Raw genomic sequence first — 17,467 nt, forward strand, 5'->3', positions numbered from 1 at the left:
TTGTATGTAAAATAATGTGAAATAATGTATAATGTGATATCTTGTAACAATTGTAAGTCGCCCTGGATAAGGGCGTCTGCTAAGAAATAAATAATAATATGGTAATAATAATTGTTGAATGTAATCTTCTCAAAGCCAAATTGTGTCAACCCACCTGAGCATGCCTCACAACCCACTGGTGGATCCCGACCCACGGTTTTATAGGATAAAGCCTCTATGGATAATGTGTGTATGTATATTGAAAATATTACTCAACTTCGGTCTTATTTTTACTGAAATAATTCTAAACCCAGCCAAAGCTTCCAGAACACTCAGCACATTTCTAACACTGTGTTACAAACATTTAAAACATGTTACAAAACCTCTGTAAATTGTGAAGGTTAAATAACCATTAAAATGAAAGTAAAATATATATTTTTAACTAATGTTAAATCACTGTAAACGTGACGGTGTACAACCATAAAATAACACCTTACAAAATGACTCTAAATTTAAAGGTAAATAACCATTAAAAAATGAAGGAAAAATAATACTATATGTTTCTTGTTTTACTTTAATGCAGTGGCATTCTATAGCTTAGCAAAGCCTTATTTATCATGTTTTGGTTCGCTGCCTTTGAGCAAATCTGTCAAAGCTTTCAGTATCATATCTATATCACCCCTCGCGATTATTTTTGTACCGGCCTCAATGTAAAACAATTCCACCTTGTTACTGTCTGCTAATCGAAATCCATATAGATATCATCTTCAGCTCCCCCCTTATTGCCCTGATTGAAATCAAAGTTTTCATACTCTGGTTCACTTTTCTCTTCATAGTCCAGGTCATCTATGACTTCTTTACCATCCTCAGTTCTCATCTCTTCATAGTCCTGGTCAACTGTATCTTCCTTGAAAAACTCAGTGTTCGCATAGACCTCATCAGCATCCTCAGAGTGCAGGTTACCAGCACCTTTGGAAACGTATGAATTCATCCTGACTGTAAAGAAGCACATGGAACAACAGCATCAGCACACACAAAAACACAGTACCCATAAACAATGACTTCACATAATCAATGACAAACACACAGCATCGGACAGGTTAAAACCATGCATTCATCTGATTACTGCCAAATGCAATTCAAAATGTCTATCGTCTAAAAGGGTTATTTATAAATAGACCATTTTTAAAGCAATTTGAAATGTCCAATTGTTTTAAAGACCCTTTCTCACCGCTACGACCCCCGCAGTGACTCAGGAGAGGCGAAGACAAGTGCACTCAAGCATCCTCCAAAACGTGCGCTATCAAGCTGCCCACTTCCTTTCACATTGCAAGCCCACAGTGAAGCCAACCAGACCTGATGCGTCGGAGGACAAACACAGATCCAGTTACAACACCGCTGGCCTGCAGGCGCCCGGCCACCTACAGGAGTCGCTGGTGTGCAGTGAGACAGGGATTACCCTCTTGAGCACTCCCCACCCGGGCAGTGCTTGGCCAATTGTGACCGCCCCATGGGAGCTCCCAGCCATGGTTTGAGGACCATGACAGAGAATTCTTTCATGGACACCCCCATGATTTCAATCCAATTGTTTGTGTTGAACTTGAACCACTGTCCACCAACATGAACATCAGTGACTGAATTGAACACTAGAGACACTGGGTCCTAAGAAAGTTGCCTGGCAATGAATACATGTGATCAAACTGAAGGCGCAGAGCTGCCGACTCCCTCTGCTGGTATCTTTGCTGTCGCTCACCTTCAGTGCTCCTCACTTCCTCTCTGCTGTCTGTCCTTCTCTTTTTACATCTCAGGAGTATGAGAACTACTGAGATCAGCAGCACTGCAGCAGCACTGACAGCAGACAGGACTGGAATCAGGACTGACACTGAAATACAACACAGTGACAGATCAGAGATACTGTCACTGAAATACAACACAGTGACAGATCAGAGATACTGACACTGAAATACAGCACAGTGACAGATCAGAGATACTGACACTGAAATACAACACAGTGACAGATCAGAGATACTGTCACTGAAATACAACAGTGACAGATCAGAGATACTGACACTGAAATACAACACAGTGACAGATCAGAGATACTGACACTGACACTGAAATACAACACAGTGATGATTCAAAGTTATATCAGGCAAACTAATGAATCAACAACATCAGAAATTATTCAACACATTTCGTGCTCCACAGAAGGCGATTTGTTTTCTGCTTACCTGTGACTGTGACTGTGACTGTGACTGTGACGTGGAGCATCTCGCTCAGCTGGGATTCAAACACTCTCCCCGATACCCGGGTCTGATACTGACAGGAGTAATTCCCCTCATGTGTGGAGTCTGCAGCAGGGAAGCTGAAGAGGGCAGATTGGTTGATGGTTGGTGCTGATCTGTTCCATCTCTCATTGAAGCCTGCAGAGACTCTGAAGAGGAGGAAGGTGCTCTCTGTGTAGCGTTCTGCAGAGCTGCAAGTGATTACAAAACTGTTTCCTCTCTCAACAGCGCTGCCAGCCGGACTCAGAGAGATGTGCGGCTGCTTCAGAAACACTGGAAAAGAAGAGGAACGTTCAATAATCAGCAGTGTGGAGTGCTGCATGGGTAGGGCTCTGGACTCCTGACCGGTGGATTGTGGGTTCAAACCCAGATGGGGGATATTGCTGCTGTACCTTTGAGCAAAGTACTTTAATTAGATTGCTTCAATAAAAAATTCAACTGTATAAATGGGTAAATGTATGTAAATATAATGTGACATTTTGTAACAATTGTTGAATAAGGGTGTTTGCTAAGAAATTCAATAATAATCAGGAATGTCCGAAACTAGTGTCACTACAGTTGGATAAGAAAGCACTGTCCTGAAAGAGGGTTCTGCTGGTGTAGCCAATGAAGACCCTGATGGTGTGATCATTGGTTATCAACAGGTAGTGTCAGCAGCAGTATAGCTAATAGAAGTCCACTCACCCACTGTGATGTGTACAGGGTCACTGTGAGGTGAGCTGAAGGTCTCATTTCTCCCCTGTACTTTATACACACAGCTGTAGCTGCCTTGCTTTGACTCAGAGAGGTCGGACAGAATGAAAGTCACGCTGGTCTGTGAAGGTGCAGCTCTCTGTGTTGTGATGTAGTTTCCAGAACTGCTTCTGTACAGATAGAAATCAGTGCTGGTGTGTAGTCTGGAGGGGCCAGTGCATGTGATGCTGGCCTCTTCACCAGGTAGGAATGAAGGGTAACTGGACAGCAAGGAGGCTGAAGGCTTTGTCATCGAACTTGAGCAAATCTCAGCACTTTATCAGGTTAAAACCATTCTGTTCATCCTAGATTATTATTTGTTTATTTAGCAGACGCCTTTATCCAAGGCGACTTACAGAGACAAGGGTGTGTGAACTATGCATCAGCGGCAGAGTCACTTACAACTACGTCTCACCCAAAAGACGGAGCACAAGGAGGTTAAGTGACTTGCTCAGGGTCACACAACGAGTCAGTAGCTGAAGTGGGATATGAACTGGGGACCTCCTGGTTACAAGCCCTATTCTTTAACTACTGGACCACACAGCCTCCCTACATAGATACAATGTTTAAGCTATGTCTGCCATTACCGTTAGTTCCTTAGCAACAGATGTTAACAGCCTAGCAATACTAATTTGCCTTGTTTAGTCCAATCGACAATTAGTGTGGATTAGTGATTAGGGGTGGGCTCTGGACTCTTGACTGGGGAGTCGTTGGTTCAATCCCAGGTGGGGAACACACTGCTGCTGTACCCTTGATCTAGGTTCTTTAACTAGATTGCTCCAGTAAAAACCCAACTGTATAAATGGGTAACTGTATGGAAAACTAATGTTTTGTTTATGTTTTGATATAGATATATATATATAGTGATCACAGTATGCAGAAGAGATCCTGATATTATAATGTTATTTTATTTATTTATTTATTTATTTTTTTAATAGAAACAAATAAATCTTTCTTACCTGAGCAAACCACTCCACCGTGGTTACAGTCATGGTTATCCCATCCTTGTGATCCACAGCTGTGCAGTGAGGTCTCTGATCCATTGCATTCCACCTCATCCAGCCAGATTGTTCCATTCCCTTGGCCAAAGTGAGCACTTCCTGGAGCCAACACAGCAGAGCCACAGCCCAGCTCTCTGCACACAACCTGGGCATCGTTCATGTCCCAGGAATCATCACACACTGTCCCCCACTGGCCATCATGAAGAACCTCAACTCTCCCAGAGCAGCAGCTGCTCCCGCCCACCAGCCTGACAGAAACATTCTGCAATGCTGATAACAGAGGTCAAAATATTAATCACAGGGATCAAACATTTATTTATATAGTTAATCTTGTATTTCATTATCAGTTCACATGCACACTCAAGCCTGTCTCCTCTATGTTTATATGTACAGTTAAACATTTCTCTTCTATCAGTTTACAGCATTATTATTATTATTATTATTATTATTATTATTATTATTATTATTATTATTTACGATTACAATTGAACCCACAAGCACCCAGAGCCCTTACCACTACTCCACACTGCTGCCAGTATATGTAGAGCTGAGATTCTCTCTTTTCTCATTATTCATGCACTTTTAAGCTTTTCTGTTAGTGTGTAATTTTTTGTGCAGCTATAGGACCCCAAAGACAATATAAAACACTAATCCAGTGTTTGAATTAAACAAAATGTGATTACATTTACTGATTGGCTGTAATATGTTATTCCTCTGAACTATAAGAATTATAAATTGAGATAACTGAGTTCAAAATAACACACAAGCCCAACAGCAATTAGGAGACCCAGGAATGCAACAAATAATTAAAATACACAGGGCAGAAAGTAAGGTGTCTGCAATAGTAAATGCTGGACGAGAAGTTTTTCATTCCAGGAATCAGGTCCCTGGGACTTTGGGAGTAGAAGTTAATTGTTTATAAAACGCTCTATTTATGGACTGTTTTAAGTGATGTGTTATCAATGGTTGTTTAAGACCTTTTTCATCAATGACAATGCTATTTTCTTATTTAACCTGAGAGAATGTTTATAACACAAAAAAGGAATCCAACAAATGAGTTCTTAAAGTTGCAGAAGAGGTCCTGATATTGTAATGTTTTTTTTAATAGAAACAAATAAATCTTTCCTACCTGAGCAAACCACTCCAGCATCTTCACCGTGGTTACAGTTTTCTTTACCCCATCCTTGTGATCCACAGCTGTGCAGTGAGGTCTCTGATCCACTGCATGCCACATCATCCAGTCAGATTGTTCCATCCCCTTGGCCAAAGTGAGCACCTTCTGGAGCCAACACAGCAGAACCACAGCCCAGCTCTCTGCACACAACCTGGGCGTCATTCATGTCCCAGGAATCATCACACACTGTCCCCCACTGGCCATCATGAAGAACCTCAACTCTCCCAGAGCAGCAGCTGTTCCCACCCACCAGCCTGACAGGAACACTCTCTGAAAGAGAAGACATCGATAGGAGATCTGATTCTCAGCTCTTAAACTGTCAGACTTACCTTCAAACAGTGTCCCTCGTTGGACTTCAGTTAAACTGGACAGTTTGGATCCTGACTGCTAACTAACACTGAATCCCATCTGAGTGAATTAGTTTAATTGGTAACAAGGCAGACAGTTCATTTACATTTATTACAGCAGGGCTACTCAACTCTGGCCCACGCGATCCATTCCAGTCCAGGTTTTCACTGCAGGCAGATTCTAAAATACAGTCAAACCTGTATTAAGAGACCACTCAAGGGACAGTCAAATAGGGGCCTCTTAACACAGGTGTCCTCTCAAGCTCAGCCCCCCTACAATGTCGGAATTGAACCAAACTTGTCGCATTCGTTTGTGCCGGTTTGTGCCGTTGAAACAAACGTTTTTGCTATTATTGTTTCTGAGATATTAACAATATTATTTTAGTGCAGTGACGTCACTCAGCCCCCCTACAATATCGGAATTGAACCAAACTTGTCGCGTTCCTTTGTGCTACGTTTGTGCTGATCACTGCTGCAAAATGAATGTTAGTGCTGTTTTCCTTCAATATTTATTTACGATTCTTTTAGATCGAGTGAGGTCACAGTCTCCCTATAATAACGGGTTTAAATCAAATATGAGTCATTCGTTTGTGCTGCGTTAGTGCTGCAAAATTAACGTTACTGCTGCTTTACTTCAATATGTATGGTAAGCGACGCTGCTTACAGAAGTGAATACTAAAAATAGCTGGCATAGCTTTATTCCGGTCAGAGCGAGATCCGAACACCATTTTTAGGAAAGTATTGAAAAAGTGTGTCCTCTTATTCACGTACTGTTTCACAGTGTAATGAATCTGATATATATATATATATATATATATATATATATATATATATATATATATATATATAATTTTATTGTTTTGCATTATAGAACTGTTTGCTTTCTAATTATTATTCATTGAGAAACCTGATCTCACAGCTGCTGCCCTTTTCACTGTTTCTCTCAAATGTCTGCTTTGCAAATAAGACACGAAAGCAGAGCTTCATTATAACAATATACAACATTAACCCTGTGTCTTTGAGTGTCTGTTCTGTATATAATAGTTTAATCACTCATACAATCAGCACTATAATAAATAAGTACAGTATGTCCATAGCGTACATACCCTCTCTGATAATACTGAGTTGTGCTAAACAATATCGACTTCTCAGGATATATGGAGGGATCACCCTTTATCTTAGGGGTGAGAGAGGGAGCAGTTCAGTCTCCATGCCTCAAGCCTGCCCTGGACTGGAGGGAGCACCCTTTCTCTTTGGGGTGAGGGAGGGAGCAGTTCAGTCACGAATGTCCAGTAAGATCAAACCCTCACTTCACTTGGTAACTTTGTTGGATTCAAACCCATACAGAAGTGAAAGCCCAGTGCAGTCAATATAGATCTTTTAATAGTAATATTTGTTGGGGGATTTAGAAACGGTATCATATAATATTTTGTGCTGAATCAATCTTTCATTATTTAATGAGGGGCTGGATGGAAAAAAGAGAGATGAAGAGTTACTGTGACAGTCCCACTCCCAGCTTTCTCCTCTCCGCCCCTCTCACACTGATTCAGCAGTCTCTGCTCAGCCTGCTTGTCTAAACCTGGCCTCAGTCCAAAACCCCGCCTCTTACAGCTTCACACAACTCCAGGAAATCAGCACAGTTTCGTTTCTTGTGAAATCGTCAGTCTCTCTGTCTCACTGCAGCAAAAATGGCAGAAGCGAATATTCTGGTAGCGCATGACCAGTTTAGCTGTTCAGTGTGTCTGGAGCTATTGAAGGACCCAGTCGCTATTCCATGTGGACACAGTTACTGTATGGGGTGTATTAAGAACTGTTGGGATCAGACTGATCATACAGGCGTCTACAGCTGCCCCCAGTGCAGAAAGACCTTTACCCCAAGGCCTGATCTGTGCAGAAACACCATCCTTGCTGAAGTTGTGGAGAAATTAAAGAAGACAGGACTCAATCCTCCTCCTGCTCAAAGTTATGCTGGACCTGGAGATGTGTCGTGTGATTTCTGCACTGGGAGAAAGTTCAAAGCTGTGAAATCCTGTTTGACGTGCCTGGCCTCTTACTGTGAAACACACGTCAAGCCACACTATGAGGGGGCTGCTTTCAAGAGGCACAAGCTGATCAATGTAATTGGAGATCTGGAGCAGAAGCTTTGTGCTGAACACCAGAAGGTTTTGGAGGTCTTCTGTAGAACGGATCAGACGTGCATTTGCTTGTTGTGTACACAAGATGAACATAGGAGCCATGATACAGTCTCAGCTAAGAAAGAAAGGAGTGGGAAACAGGTAAGGATTTGAACCAATTCCTTGTATCTATCCTAGAAGATAAGAATTCCCAGGATATTTAACATGTCTGTGTTATACAGTTTCACATTAGATCTGATTTTAATTGTATATTAAAAGCTATTTAAAAGAGCCCTAGTTTTTTTTTTTTAATTTCTCTATCTAAACTATGATGTACTACAATGTATTTCAGGGTGTAACAGGGGTGTTGTTACGAGTGTGGCTATCGCTGATTGACAGGAGAGACACAGGAGGTTTTCTTTGATACAAAAAACACAAAACATTCAAATCAAAACGCTGCTCGAAAACAACTAGAAAATAAAGGTTTACCAAACAAAAAAGGAGGTCCCGCTCCAGGAACAGTCTCCCTGACACCTCCTCTCTAGACTTGGGTGGGATTAAAATCCCCTAAACTTGTTCCCTATTCCTTCCAGTGCTAGCGATCTTGGTTAACTCACACAGTGATCCTAGATTAATTTTCTTCTGTTTTTCTCACCTTGGTTAACACACGCAGTCGTGAGGATCCTACAGCAACACTCTCCTTCCCAGACAGTCTGTATCCCTGCTTGTAGAACCAAGAAACTGGCTTTTCAGACCCTTTTTAAAGGCATGTGGCCAGGGTTAATTGATAATCAATTAATTAATTAACACCTGGCCACATTCCACACCTGGATTTGAATATACCCTGCCATATCTAGCACAAACTTGATTATCAAAAACATTATTTACAATCAAATAAAAACAGACTATTACATGTGCAGGACCTCAGCCCTGCCTCACAGGGTAAGAAGGATTTGTTCAGCTGTTTTGTGGTGCATTGGAATTTGTAGTGTAAAATTTGAATGATTTATATTCCTAGTGTTTTTTATATGTATTTTGCAACTTAATTAAATCATAGATCAGTTTCATTGTTTAAGATATTATAGTTTAATTGGTAACACTGTTTAAAAACAGCATTCCCAGCAAAGTCAAGCACCTAATTAAAAAAAGCAAAAAACTAAAAAATAACAAGATTAATATGATATACAATATACAAGATTAATATGATATTCAATATACAAGATTAATATGATATTCAATATACAAGATTAATATGATATACAATATACAAGATTAATATGATATTCAATATACAAGATTAATATGATATGCAATATACAAGATTAATATGATATACAATATACAAGATTAATATGATATACAATATACAAGATTAATATGATATACAATATACAAGATTAATATGATATACAATATACAAGATTAATATGATATTCAATATACAAGATTAATATGATATTCAATATACAAGATTAATATGATATTCAATATACAAGATTAATATGATATACAATATACAAGATTAATATGATATTCAATATACAAGATTAATATGATATGCAATATACAAGATTAATATGATATGCAATATACAAGATTAATATGATATTCAATATACAAGAGTAATATGATATACAATATACAAGATTAATATGATATACAATATTCACAGGGCTTCTGTTTCTCTGTGTTTATTAATTTCATTAAACCAAGAGCTAGCCATGCTTGTGTTTGTAGTGATGTGGTGGAAATATGATCCTTGCTTGGAAAATTGGTGCTGCAGCCGGAGGACGGAGCGAGCTTCACCCAGTGCTGCCTCTATGATGCAGGGCCTCTTTAATATATTGTAACAATGATTGCAGCACAGGGATAATAATATCTTCTTAATAAACTAATACATCACATTTTAAACAAGACTTTAATAATTGTGTTTTGATATATAGTAAACAAAATCCATGCCTTTAAAAGTGACACATACACATCTATCTGCACTGGCAGAGCTGCTGTGCCCATGCCTTTAAAAGTGACACATAAGCATCTATCTGCACTGGCAGAGCTGCTGTGCCCGTCCCTTTAAAAGTGACACAAACACATCTATCTGCACTGGCAGAGCTGCTGTGCCCGTGCCTTTAAAAGTGACACATACACATCTATCTACACTGGCAGAGCTGCTGTGCCCGTGCCTTTAAAAGTGACACATACACATCTATCTGCACTGGCAGAGCTGCTGTGCCCGTGCCTTTAAAAGTGACACATAAGCATCTATCTGCACTGGCAGAGCTGCTGTGCCCATGCCATGCAGTTCTTGCCACTCTGCCCACAGTGAGAGGTGTGTTTTGGGAGGCTTGCTTGTACTCTTTAAACGTTTGATCTTTCAATTTATCACCACCATCTAGTGAGAAGAATTGTTTTTATTTTTAAAGTGTCCATCTTTTTGTAGCATATTTTCTTTATTTTAATTATGAAGGCTCAAAGTTAGTAAAAACAGTAACTCAAATCCAAGATGTCCGCCAGGCAGAAACAGTAGCTGAATTTGGTGCATCAAAAAACACATTTTCACATGATTAAATATGTTTAAGTTAGTTAAAAACAGAATTTAATAACCTATTTGGGATTTTGTTTGTTGAAATCTACCATTTCTTTCGACCACCCTACTAGTCCCCTCTTTCCTTTGCTGTCTTCCACAGTGAAGTCCTTCTGGTCACGGGTGCATTCTGCAATTCTGTTTTAAATTCCAAGAGTGTGTGAATCCTCCCTATTGAACTGTAATATAGCTTTAAAAACAACCCTCCTTTTCTAATTGTAATATCGTTTTAAATCTTGCAAGCATCTACAGTCCTCCAATAGAAATTTTGGAATTTGCTGCCACTCAGTTTAAAGTATTCAGAATGAATCAATGATGAATCAAGGAAGTAGGGACATTGCCCGACTTTTTTCTTTTTTGGTTTTAGGTTATTTTATTGTATTTTTTTCAAATGGAAATGGACACTGATTTCATTATTTTGTATCAGGGCTGTTTTATCTCTGTTTATCGATTAAAAATGGAAATCAGAAGCCCCAAATTTACATTAAAGAGAAAGCTGCTTCAGTTTCCTAGGTGCTTAACAAAACAAACATGTAACACATGCTAGAACAGTCATCATTCACTGTTACTAGAATGAAACAGTACCATCTAGTGGACAGCTACTGTGGATCAAGTGTCCTTTTGTATTGCTGGCAGCTGTGCACTAGATGGTATTGTATCTTACTATTATACACACATGTTGTCTGATCTAGCCTGTGCCACAGATGTCTATGGCGGACAACTAGAACTGAAGAATTATTGCACACATTGTAAAGAGGTAAGGGGACAAGAAAACATAAAATATATTTGAACTAAAATGATTCTGTCAGGTTCAATAGCATACTTAAACAGGCCTGTGTTGGGTGTGACAGGATATCACTCAATGCCCCATCAGAAATGTCACTGTGTCACTGTGTTTCTACACAGAAGCAGCTGGGAGAGACACAGACAGAAATACAACAGAGAATCCAGGAGAGACTGAAAGAAATTGAAGAGCTGAAACTGGCTGTGGAGTCACTGAAAGTGGGTATTAACAAGAGGGGGGTATTATTATTATTATTATTATTTATTATTATTATTATTATTATCAGATGGACTGGAACACATCTACAGAAGTTTACTGTCTATGCCTGTTGTGTTTTTGATATCAATTCTAACCATGTCTCCTCTACTGTGTTCTTTCACTCAGAGATCTGCATGCATAGAAATAAAGGAAAGTGAGAAGATCTTTACTGAGCTGATCCGATCCATTGAGAAGATCCACACTGAGGTTATTGAGCTGATTGGAGCTAACAAGAAGGCTGCAGTGAATCAGGCTGAAGGACGCATGAAGAAACTGGAGCAGGAGATTGCTGAGCTAAGGAGGAGAAACACTGAGCTGAAACAGCTTTCAGAGACAGAGGATCACATCCATTTTCTACAGGTAACATCACTGCTTGTTAGAAAATCTCAAGTACATAACTGGGACAGTTTCAGACAGACCTCTCCAATTGAATGAATCCTTGCTTTTCCCCAGGAATGTTTAGGACTCCATTCTGTTTCACTGAAAACTCCTTTTCTCCACTTTCATGTTGTAGAATTTCCAGTCTCTCTGTGCCCCTCCTGAAGCTGAAGACTTACCCAGCGTTACGGCCAATACAGACATCTCTTTTGGGGCTGTGAGGAAAGCTGTATCTGAACTTAAAGACCATATTGAGGACTTCTCCAAGGGGGAATTAGTCAAAATAACCAAAACAGGTTGGTGTGAAATAGATTCCTTTGGTAGAGATTTTTCTAATAGACCATGGCTTGAGGAGGGACAGGACTTGCAAGACATTAATAAAGACCTTTTGCAGATTGTTGGCTGTGTGAATATTGCAGCAGGGAGTAGGGAGCATGGAGGAGGGAGGAAACAGCAGGGGGACGTGGGAGGCAGCAGGTAGGAGGGAGAGGGAGCAGATAGTAAGGAGGCAGCAGGAAGAATGAGCAGGGAGGAGGGTAAATGGAGGAGGGAGCAGGTGGCAGGAAGGAAAGAGCATGGAGGAGGGAGCAGGGAGGAAGGAGCATGGAGGAGGGATCATAGAGGAGGGAGCATGGAGGAGACAGGAGGGATGAGGGAGGACCATAGAGGAGGGAGCATGGAGGAGGAAGCAGGTGAGAGCATGGAGGAGGGAGCAGGAAGGAGAGTGCATGGTGGAAGGAGCAGGGAGGAGGGAGCAGGGAGGAGGATGCAGGAAGGAGAGAGCATGGAGGAGTATGCAGGAAGGAGAGAGCATGGAGGAAGGAGCAGGGAGGAGGATGCAGGAAGGAGAGAGCATGGAGGAGGGAGCAGGGAGGAGAGAGCATGGAGGGGGGAGCAGGGAGGAAGATGCAGGAAGGAGAGAGCATGGAGGAGGGAGCAGGGAGGAGAGAGCATGGAGGAAGGAGCATGGAGGATTGAGAAGGGAGCATTGAGGAGAGCATGGAAGAGGGAGGTGGGAGCAGGGAGGAGAGAGCAGGGAGGAGGGAGTAGGGAGGAGGGAGCAGGGAAGAAGGAGGAGGGAGCAGGTAGGATGGAGCATGGAAGAGAGAGGAAGCAACAGGGAGGAGAAAACATGAAAGAGGGAGCAGGGGGGACAGAGCAGAGAGGAGGGACGAGGTAGTGATGTGTGGACGGAGCAGACAATGACTGCTGTATGTTTGATGCACAAGGGTGTCCTAATATGGACACCGTAGTGTTGGGCAAAGATATGTGATGGAGAGGAAGGAACACAAGACTCCAGGTCAGTGGCAGACGTGTTCACATTGACTTTGTCTGCTGCACTGATACGGAAGGAATACATATTCATTGTAATCATGAACATCTTGAAGTACGGATTTTTACATCCTGAAATGCTGTGAATAAGCCTTGTTTCTTTTCAGATTGCTGTTTGGAGTCTCGTGTGTGTTGTGTATTAATCCACATGTTTCAATTCTATTTCTCTCTCTTTTTTTCTCACCCAGTGAATGAAGTTGCAGTTTACAGTCTGCAGGCTCCAGAGCCAAGGAACAGAGCTGAGTTTTTAAAATGTAAGTCTGTTTTCACAGAAACATTTGATTGAAAGATGTGTCACTTCATTGTGAGAAGAGCTAACACTACAGAACAGGGAGGGGTGGAGGGCAGCAATTATTATTATTTATTAGTAATTGTGAAGCCATTAATCTACACTCTTCTCCAACAAGTATTGGTTCACATGAATACATGCAGAATGACTGGGGGAGGAGCATTTGTTGCCTGTTTTTCCACTCAAGCCTTTCTCTCACTAAATAGTATCCCTGAATAGATAATCATCCCATCTTTTAATCCGTGTACAATGCATGTGAAACCAGTTGTGGGTTAAAATGAACAGCTATCCCTCCCAGTCATCCTGTGCTGGTAGTAAATGTATATTGCAGTATCACTGCACTTGTGGGATGGATTGCTCATTAAAATATTAGACAGATATTTGAAGAGTGGACGTGTGACGAGGTACTCATGTCACGAGTGCGGGTAACCACTGATAGGCAAGACAGAGAGACATGGGAGCTGGAGTTGAAACACTGGCACATGCCCGCAGGATTTATTAAACACAGAAAAGAAAAGTAAGCAAATGGGTTATGTGACGCTACCAGCCATGGTAACGCACAGAGGACACATAAAGGAAACTGTAAAAAGGCAAAACAAAACACAGCACAAAAACTACAAATAAAAGGTGCCACACAGGGTGAGCGCTAGCCTTACTAAATGAGGCGTCCCGCTCCAGGAACCTGCTACACTACGTAACCCTCGCTATACATTACCTGGGATCAATAAAATAACGGACTGATGAGCCGGTATTCATATGACGACTCCTGCTGCTTCATACGGCCTCGCCTGGGCATTGCCTTCACAAGCACCGTGTTGCAGTTCAAGGGTTGCGTAGCTGTGGTTCCTGCAGAACGGACACTCATCTGCTGAGTGTACGCAGCACCCCTGTGTGCAGCATGGTGTTGCAGTTGCCTAGACACTCAGTCGAGACCCGCCCATCTGCTGATTGAGGACCGGCACAGTCAATCACTCGCTGCCCTTCCTCTGAACCAAACCTAGCAGGCAGCAAGTCTCAACTGAGCAACCATCTGTAAGCAATCATAGGAGACTGTGTGGTCCAGTGGTTAAAGAAAAGGGCTTGTAACCAGGAGATCCCCGGTTCAAATCCCACCTCAGCCACTGACTCATTGTGTGAACCTGAGCAAGTCACTTAACCTCCTTGTGCTCCGTCTTTCGGGTGAGACGTAGTTGTAAGTGACTCTGCAGCTGATGCATAGTTTACACACCCTAGTCTCTGTAAGTAGCCTTGGATAAAGGTGCCTGCTAAATAAACAAATAATAATAATAATAATAATAATAATAATAATAATAATAATAATAATAATAATAATAATAATAATAATAATAATCAAATTTAACAACTCCAGAAAGCACAGAAAACAAACCCGTTTCCACATATAAACTAAACCAACACTAATTTCCCCATGTGAAGGGCAATCGCTCTGCTACAGGACGATATTCTATTGAAGATATTTAGTAAGCAAGGGGTCTGAGTGGGTAAAATGGCAACACATACCCTGTAGTGACATTAAGTGAACTGTAATTGTATGCAGAGCTGCATTTAATTAGTACTAATTGAAGAAGTTAGAATTTTACATCAAAACTATTGATTATCAACCTTAAACATAATTATAAAATAGCAGAGAGGAGGGAGCAAGGAGGAGACAGGAGGGAAGAGGGAGCATGGAGCATGGAGGAAGGAGCAGGGAGGATGGATCAGAGGAGAGAGAGCAGGGAGGAGACAGCAGGGAGCAGGGAGGAGGGAGGAGGCAGCAAGGAGCAGGGAGGAGGGAGAAAGGTGCAGGGAGGACAGAGCAAGGAGGAGGGATCAGAAGAGAGGGACCAAGGAGGAGACAATTAGTGGATGATATTCTATTCAAGATATTTAGTAAGCAAGGGGTCTGAGTGGGGAAAATGGAAACAAATACCCCTCCCCCAGTCAGTCATCTGAACCAATACTTGTTGGAGGGGAGTGTATAATATTTTACAATGATTAGCATCATTACTTCGTGCATTGAGTGCCAGCTGCAAAATGAATTCACACAAACTATATGAATAATACAAACTATATGAATAATAGCCTTCTGCCAGAAACAGCCATTATAAAAATAACCCGCTGTAATATGTATTTGTCATTTTGTTGGTTCTGTACCATTCAAACCTAGTGGAGATTCTCTCAGTGATTTGACTTTTCTAACCGTCTCTCCTCTACACGTCCTCTTCTCTTCAATCAGATTCCTGTCAGCTCACACTGGACCCCAACACAGCATATACACAGCTCTGTCTGTCTGAAGGGAACAGAAAGGTGACATACAGGAGAGAGTCCCAGAGATATCACGATCACCCAGAGAGATTTGATGGCCGGCTCCAAGTGCTTTGCAGAGAGGGTGTGTCTAGAACTCGCTGTTACTGGGAGATTGAGTGGAGTGGGGGATGGGCTTCTATAGGAGTCACATATAAAGGAATCAGCAGGAAAGGAGGGGATCATTCCTGTCGCCTTGGATTCAATGACAAGTCCTGGAGTTTGTGGTGCTCTGGTTCCAGTTACACTGCCCGGCACAATAACAATCACACTGCAATAACTGCCCCCCACTCCCCCAGAATAGGAGTGTATCTGGACTTTAATGCCGACACGCTGTCCTTTTATGGCGTCTCTGACACAATGACCCTCCTGCACAGATTCCAAACCACATTCACTGAGCCGCTCTATCCTGGGTTTGGGCTTTCGAATTATGATTCCCATGTAACAATCTGCCAGCTGAATTAGACTGTTTTGTGTTGTAAGAAACCCTTTGTATTGAACTCCCTGTCTGTCCTCTCCACTCCTCAGGTGAAGGGAATGTTCAATCTGACACAACTTTGGATGAAAGTTAGGGGGTAAAACGGCGCCACCTGCAGAGCGAAACGAGGGGAATTATTTGTTTTTAGCAACGAGTGGGTTTCATATTAAATATGTTGATTGTCCCTATACGTGAGGCAAAGTAATGCTGTTTAATTAGAAAGAAGTACATATCAGCCTAATAACAATACTAATAATAATACATTCCCTTGGCAGCCCGCAGTTTAGTGAATCCAGCTTAATAATATTGCAATGCACACTGGCAAGCACCTCGTCATTTTTCATGGCTGGATGCGACCCTGTATATCAGAGAGAGAGAGAGAGAGAGAGAGAGAGAGAGAGAGAGAGAGAGAGAGAGAGAGAGAGAGAGAGTATTTCAATATTTAGCAAAAAAAAAAATGAAGTCAAAAAGTTTGCTTTATTGTGTGTTTTTTTTGTTCTTCTTTGATTTCCATAAAATATGACAAACATGTATGCTCAGTTTTTTTCTTCAGATTTAAGTAATGTGATTTAATAAAAAAAATTGAATTTAACTAACTGGCTTTTTCTCATTTATTAAATTCTGTAGATTAAATTCATTAATACTCATTAATGCTGTTTTTCATTAAGTCTTTGCCGCAGAATTTGACAGGTTATTTGCAGAAAAACATGCTTATCTCTTTGCAGATTTTAGGAAATTTGACTGTAGATTTCCGTGGGGACCTTCCCAAAACAATGGGTTTATACTGCCATCTAGTGGCTGAAAATAAAAAACGGGCTTCATGTTTTTGCTATGATGCTGGATTCAAAATGTGCTTCTCTTTTCAGAAGCGCCAAAATTACATCACGTAAAACACGACTGCCCGCCTCCTCCTTTCTCATGAATATTAAGTAAGCCCCCATACTGAATATTAAAAGCGAAATTAAATAGGCGTACATTAAAATGAATGTGTTTATTTATAATATGTATCTTAACTTTGAAGAATTTGAATGGATGTATTAGTAATCAAATTGATGAATCATAGTCTGATATATTATTGCAGTAACTGAATGATTAATATTCATGAGAAACCTACATTAATGACTTAGATTCTGGTATAGTAAGCAAACTTGTTAAATTTGCAGGAGATACAAAAATAGGAGGAGTGGCAAACACTGTTGCAACAGCAAAGGTCATTCAAAATGATCTAGACAGCATTCAGAACTGGGCAGTCACATGGCAAATGAGATTCAATAGAGAAAAGTGTAAAGTATTGCATGCAGGCAATAAAAATGTGCATTATAAATATCATATGGGAGATAGTGAAATTGAAGAAGGGAACTATGAAAAAGACCTAGGAGTTTATGTTGACTCAGAAATGTCTTCATCTAGACAATGTGGGGAAGCTAT

The 17,467-nt window shown here is 41.0% G+C and overlaps 2 protein-coding genes and 1 long non-coding RNA gene across 3 annotated transcripts; 1 reads left to right on the forward strand and 2 right to left on the reverse strand.

Moving 5' to 3' along the window:
• Positions 1-205: 205 nt before the first annotated feature.
• Positions 206-3,589, reverse strand: LOC131723187 (uncharacterized). Its single transcript, XM_059016704.1, has 4 exons — positions 2,949-3,589; positions 2,211-2,537; positions 1,733-1,861; positions 206-975 (listed from the first exon to the last, which is right to left on the reverse strand). Exons 1-4 carry the CDS (start codon positions 3,247-3,249, stop codon positions 719-721), a joined length of 1,014 nt encoding a protein of 337 aa, XP_058872687.1. The 5' UTR covers positions 3,250-3,589; the 3' UTR covers positions 206-718.
• A 390-nt stretch (positions 3,590-3,979) lies between these two features.
• LOC117965797 (uncharacterized) lies at positions 3,980-8,401 on the reverse strand. Its single transcript, XR_009320168.1, has 3 exons — positions 8,288-8,401; positions 5,127-5,441; positions 3,980-4,267 (listed from the first exon to the last, which is right to left on the reverse strand). It is a non-coding gene; the product is annotated as an uncharacterized LOC117965797 (long non-coding RNA).
• Positions 7,151-16,631, forward strand: LOC117432950 (tripartite motif-containing protein 16-like). Its single transcript, XM_034910807.2, has 6 exons — positions 7,151-7,794; positions 11,123-11,218; positions 11,385-11,618; positions 11,773-11,932; positions 13,157-13,222; positions 15,494-16,631. The coding sequence occupies exons 1-6, from the start codon at positions 7,207-7,209 to the stop codon at positions 16,024-16,026; spliced, it is 1,677 nt and encodes a 558-aa protein (XP_034766698.2). The 5' UTR covers positions 7,151-7,206; the 3' UTR covers positions 16,027-16,631.
• The last annotated feature ends 836 nt before the right edge of the window (positions 16,632-17,467 follow it).

Source organism: Acipenser ruthenus, chromosome 53 (assembly GCF_902713425.1).
Source record: "Acipenser ruthenus chromosome 53, fAciRut3.2 maternal haplotype, whole genome shotgun sequence".
NCBI lineage: Eukaryota > Metazoa > Chordata > Actinopteri > Acipenseriformes > Acipenseridae > Acipenser > Acipenser ruthenus.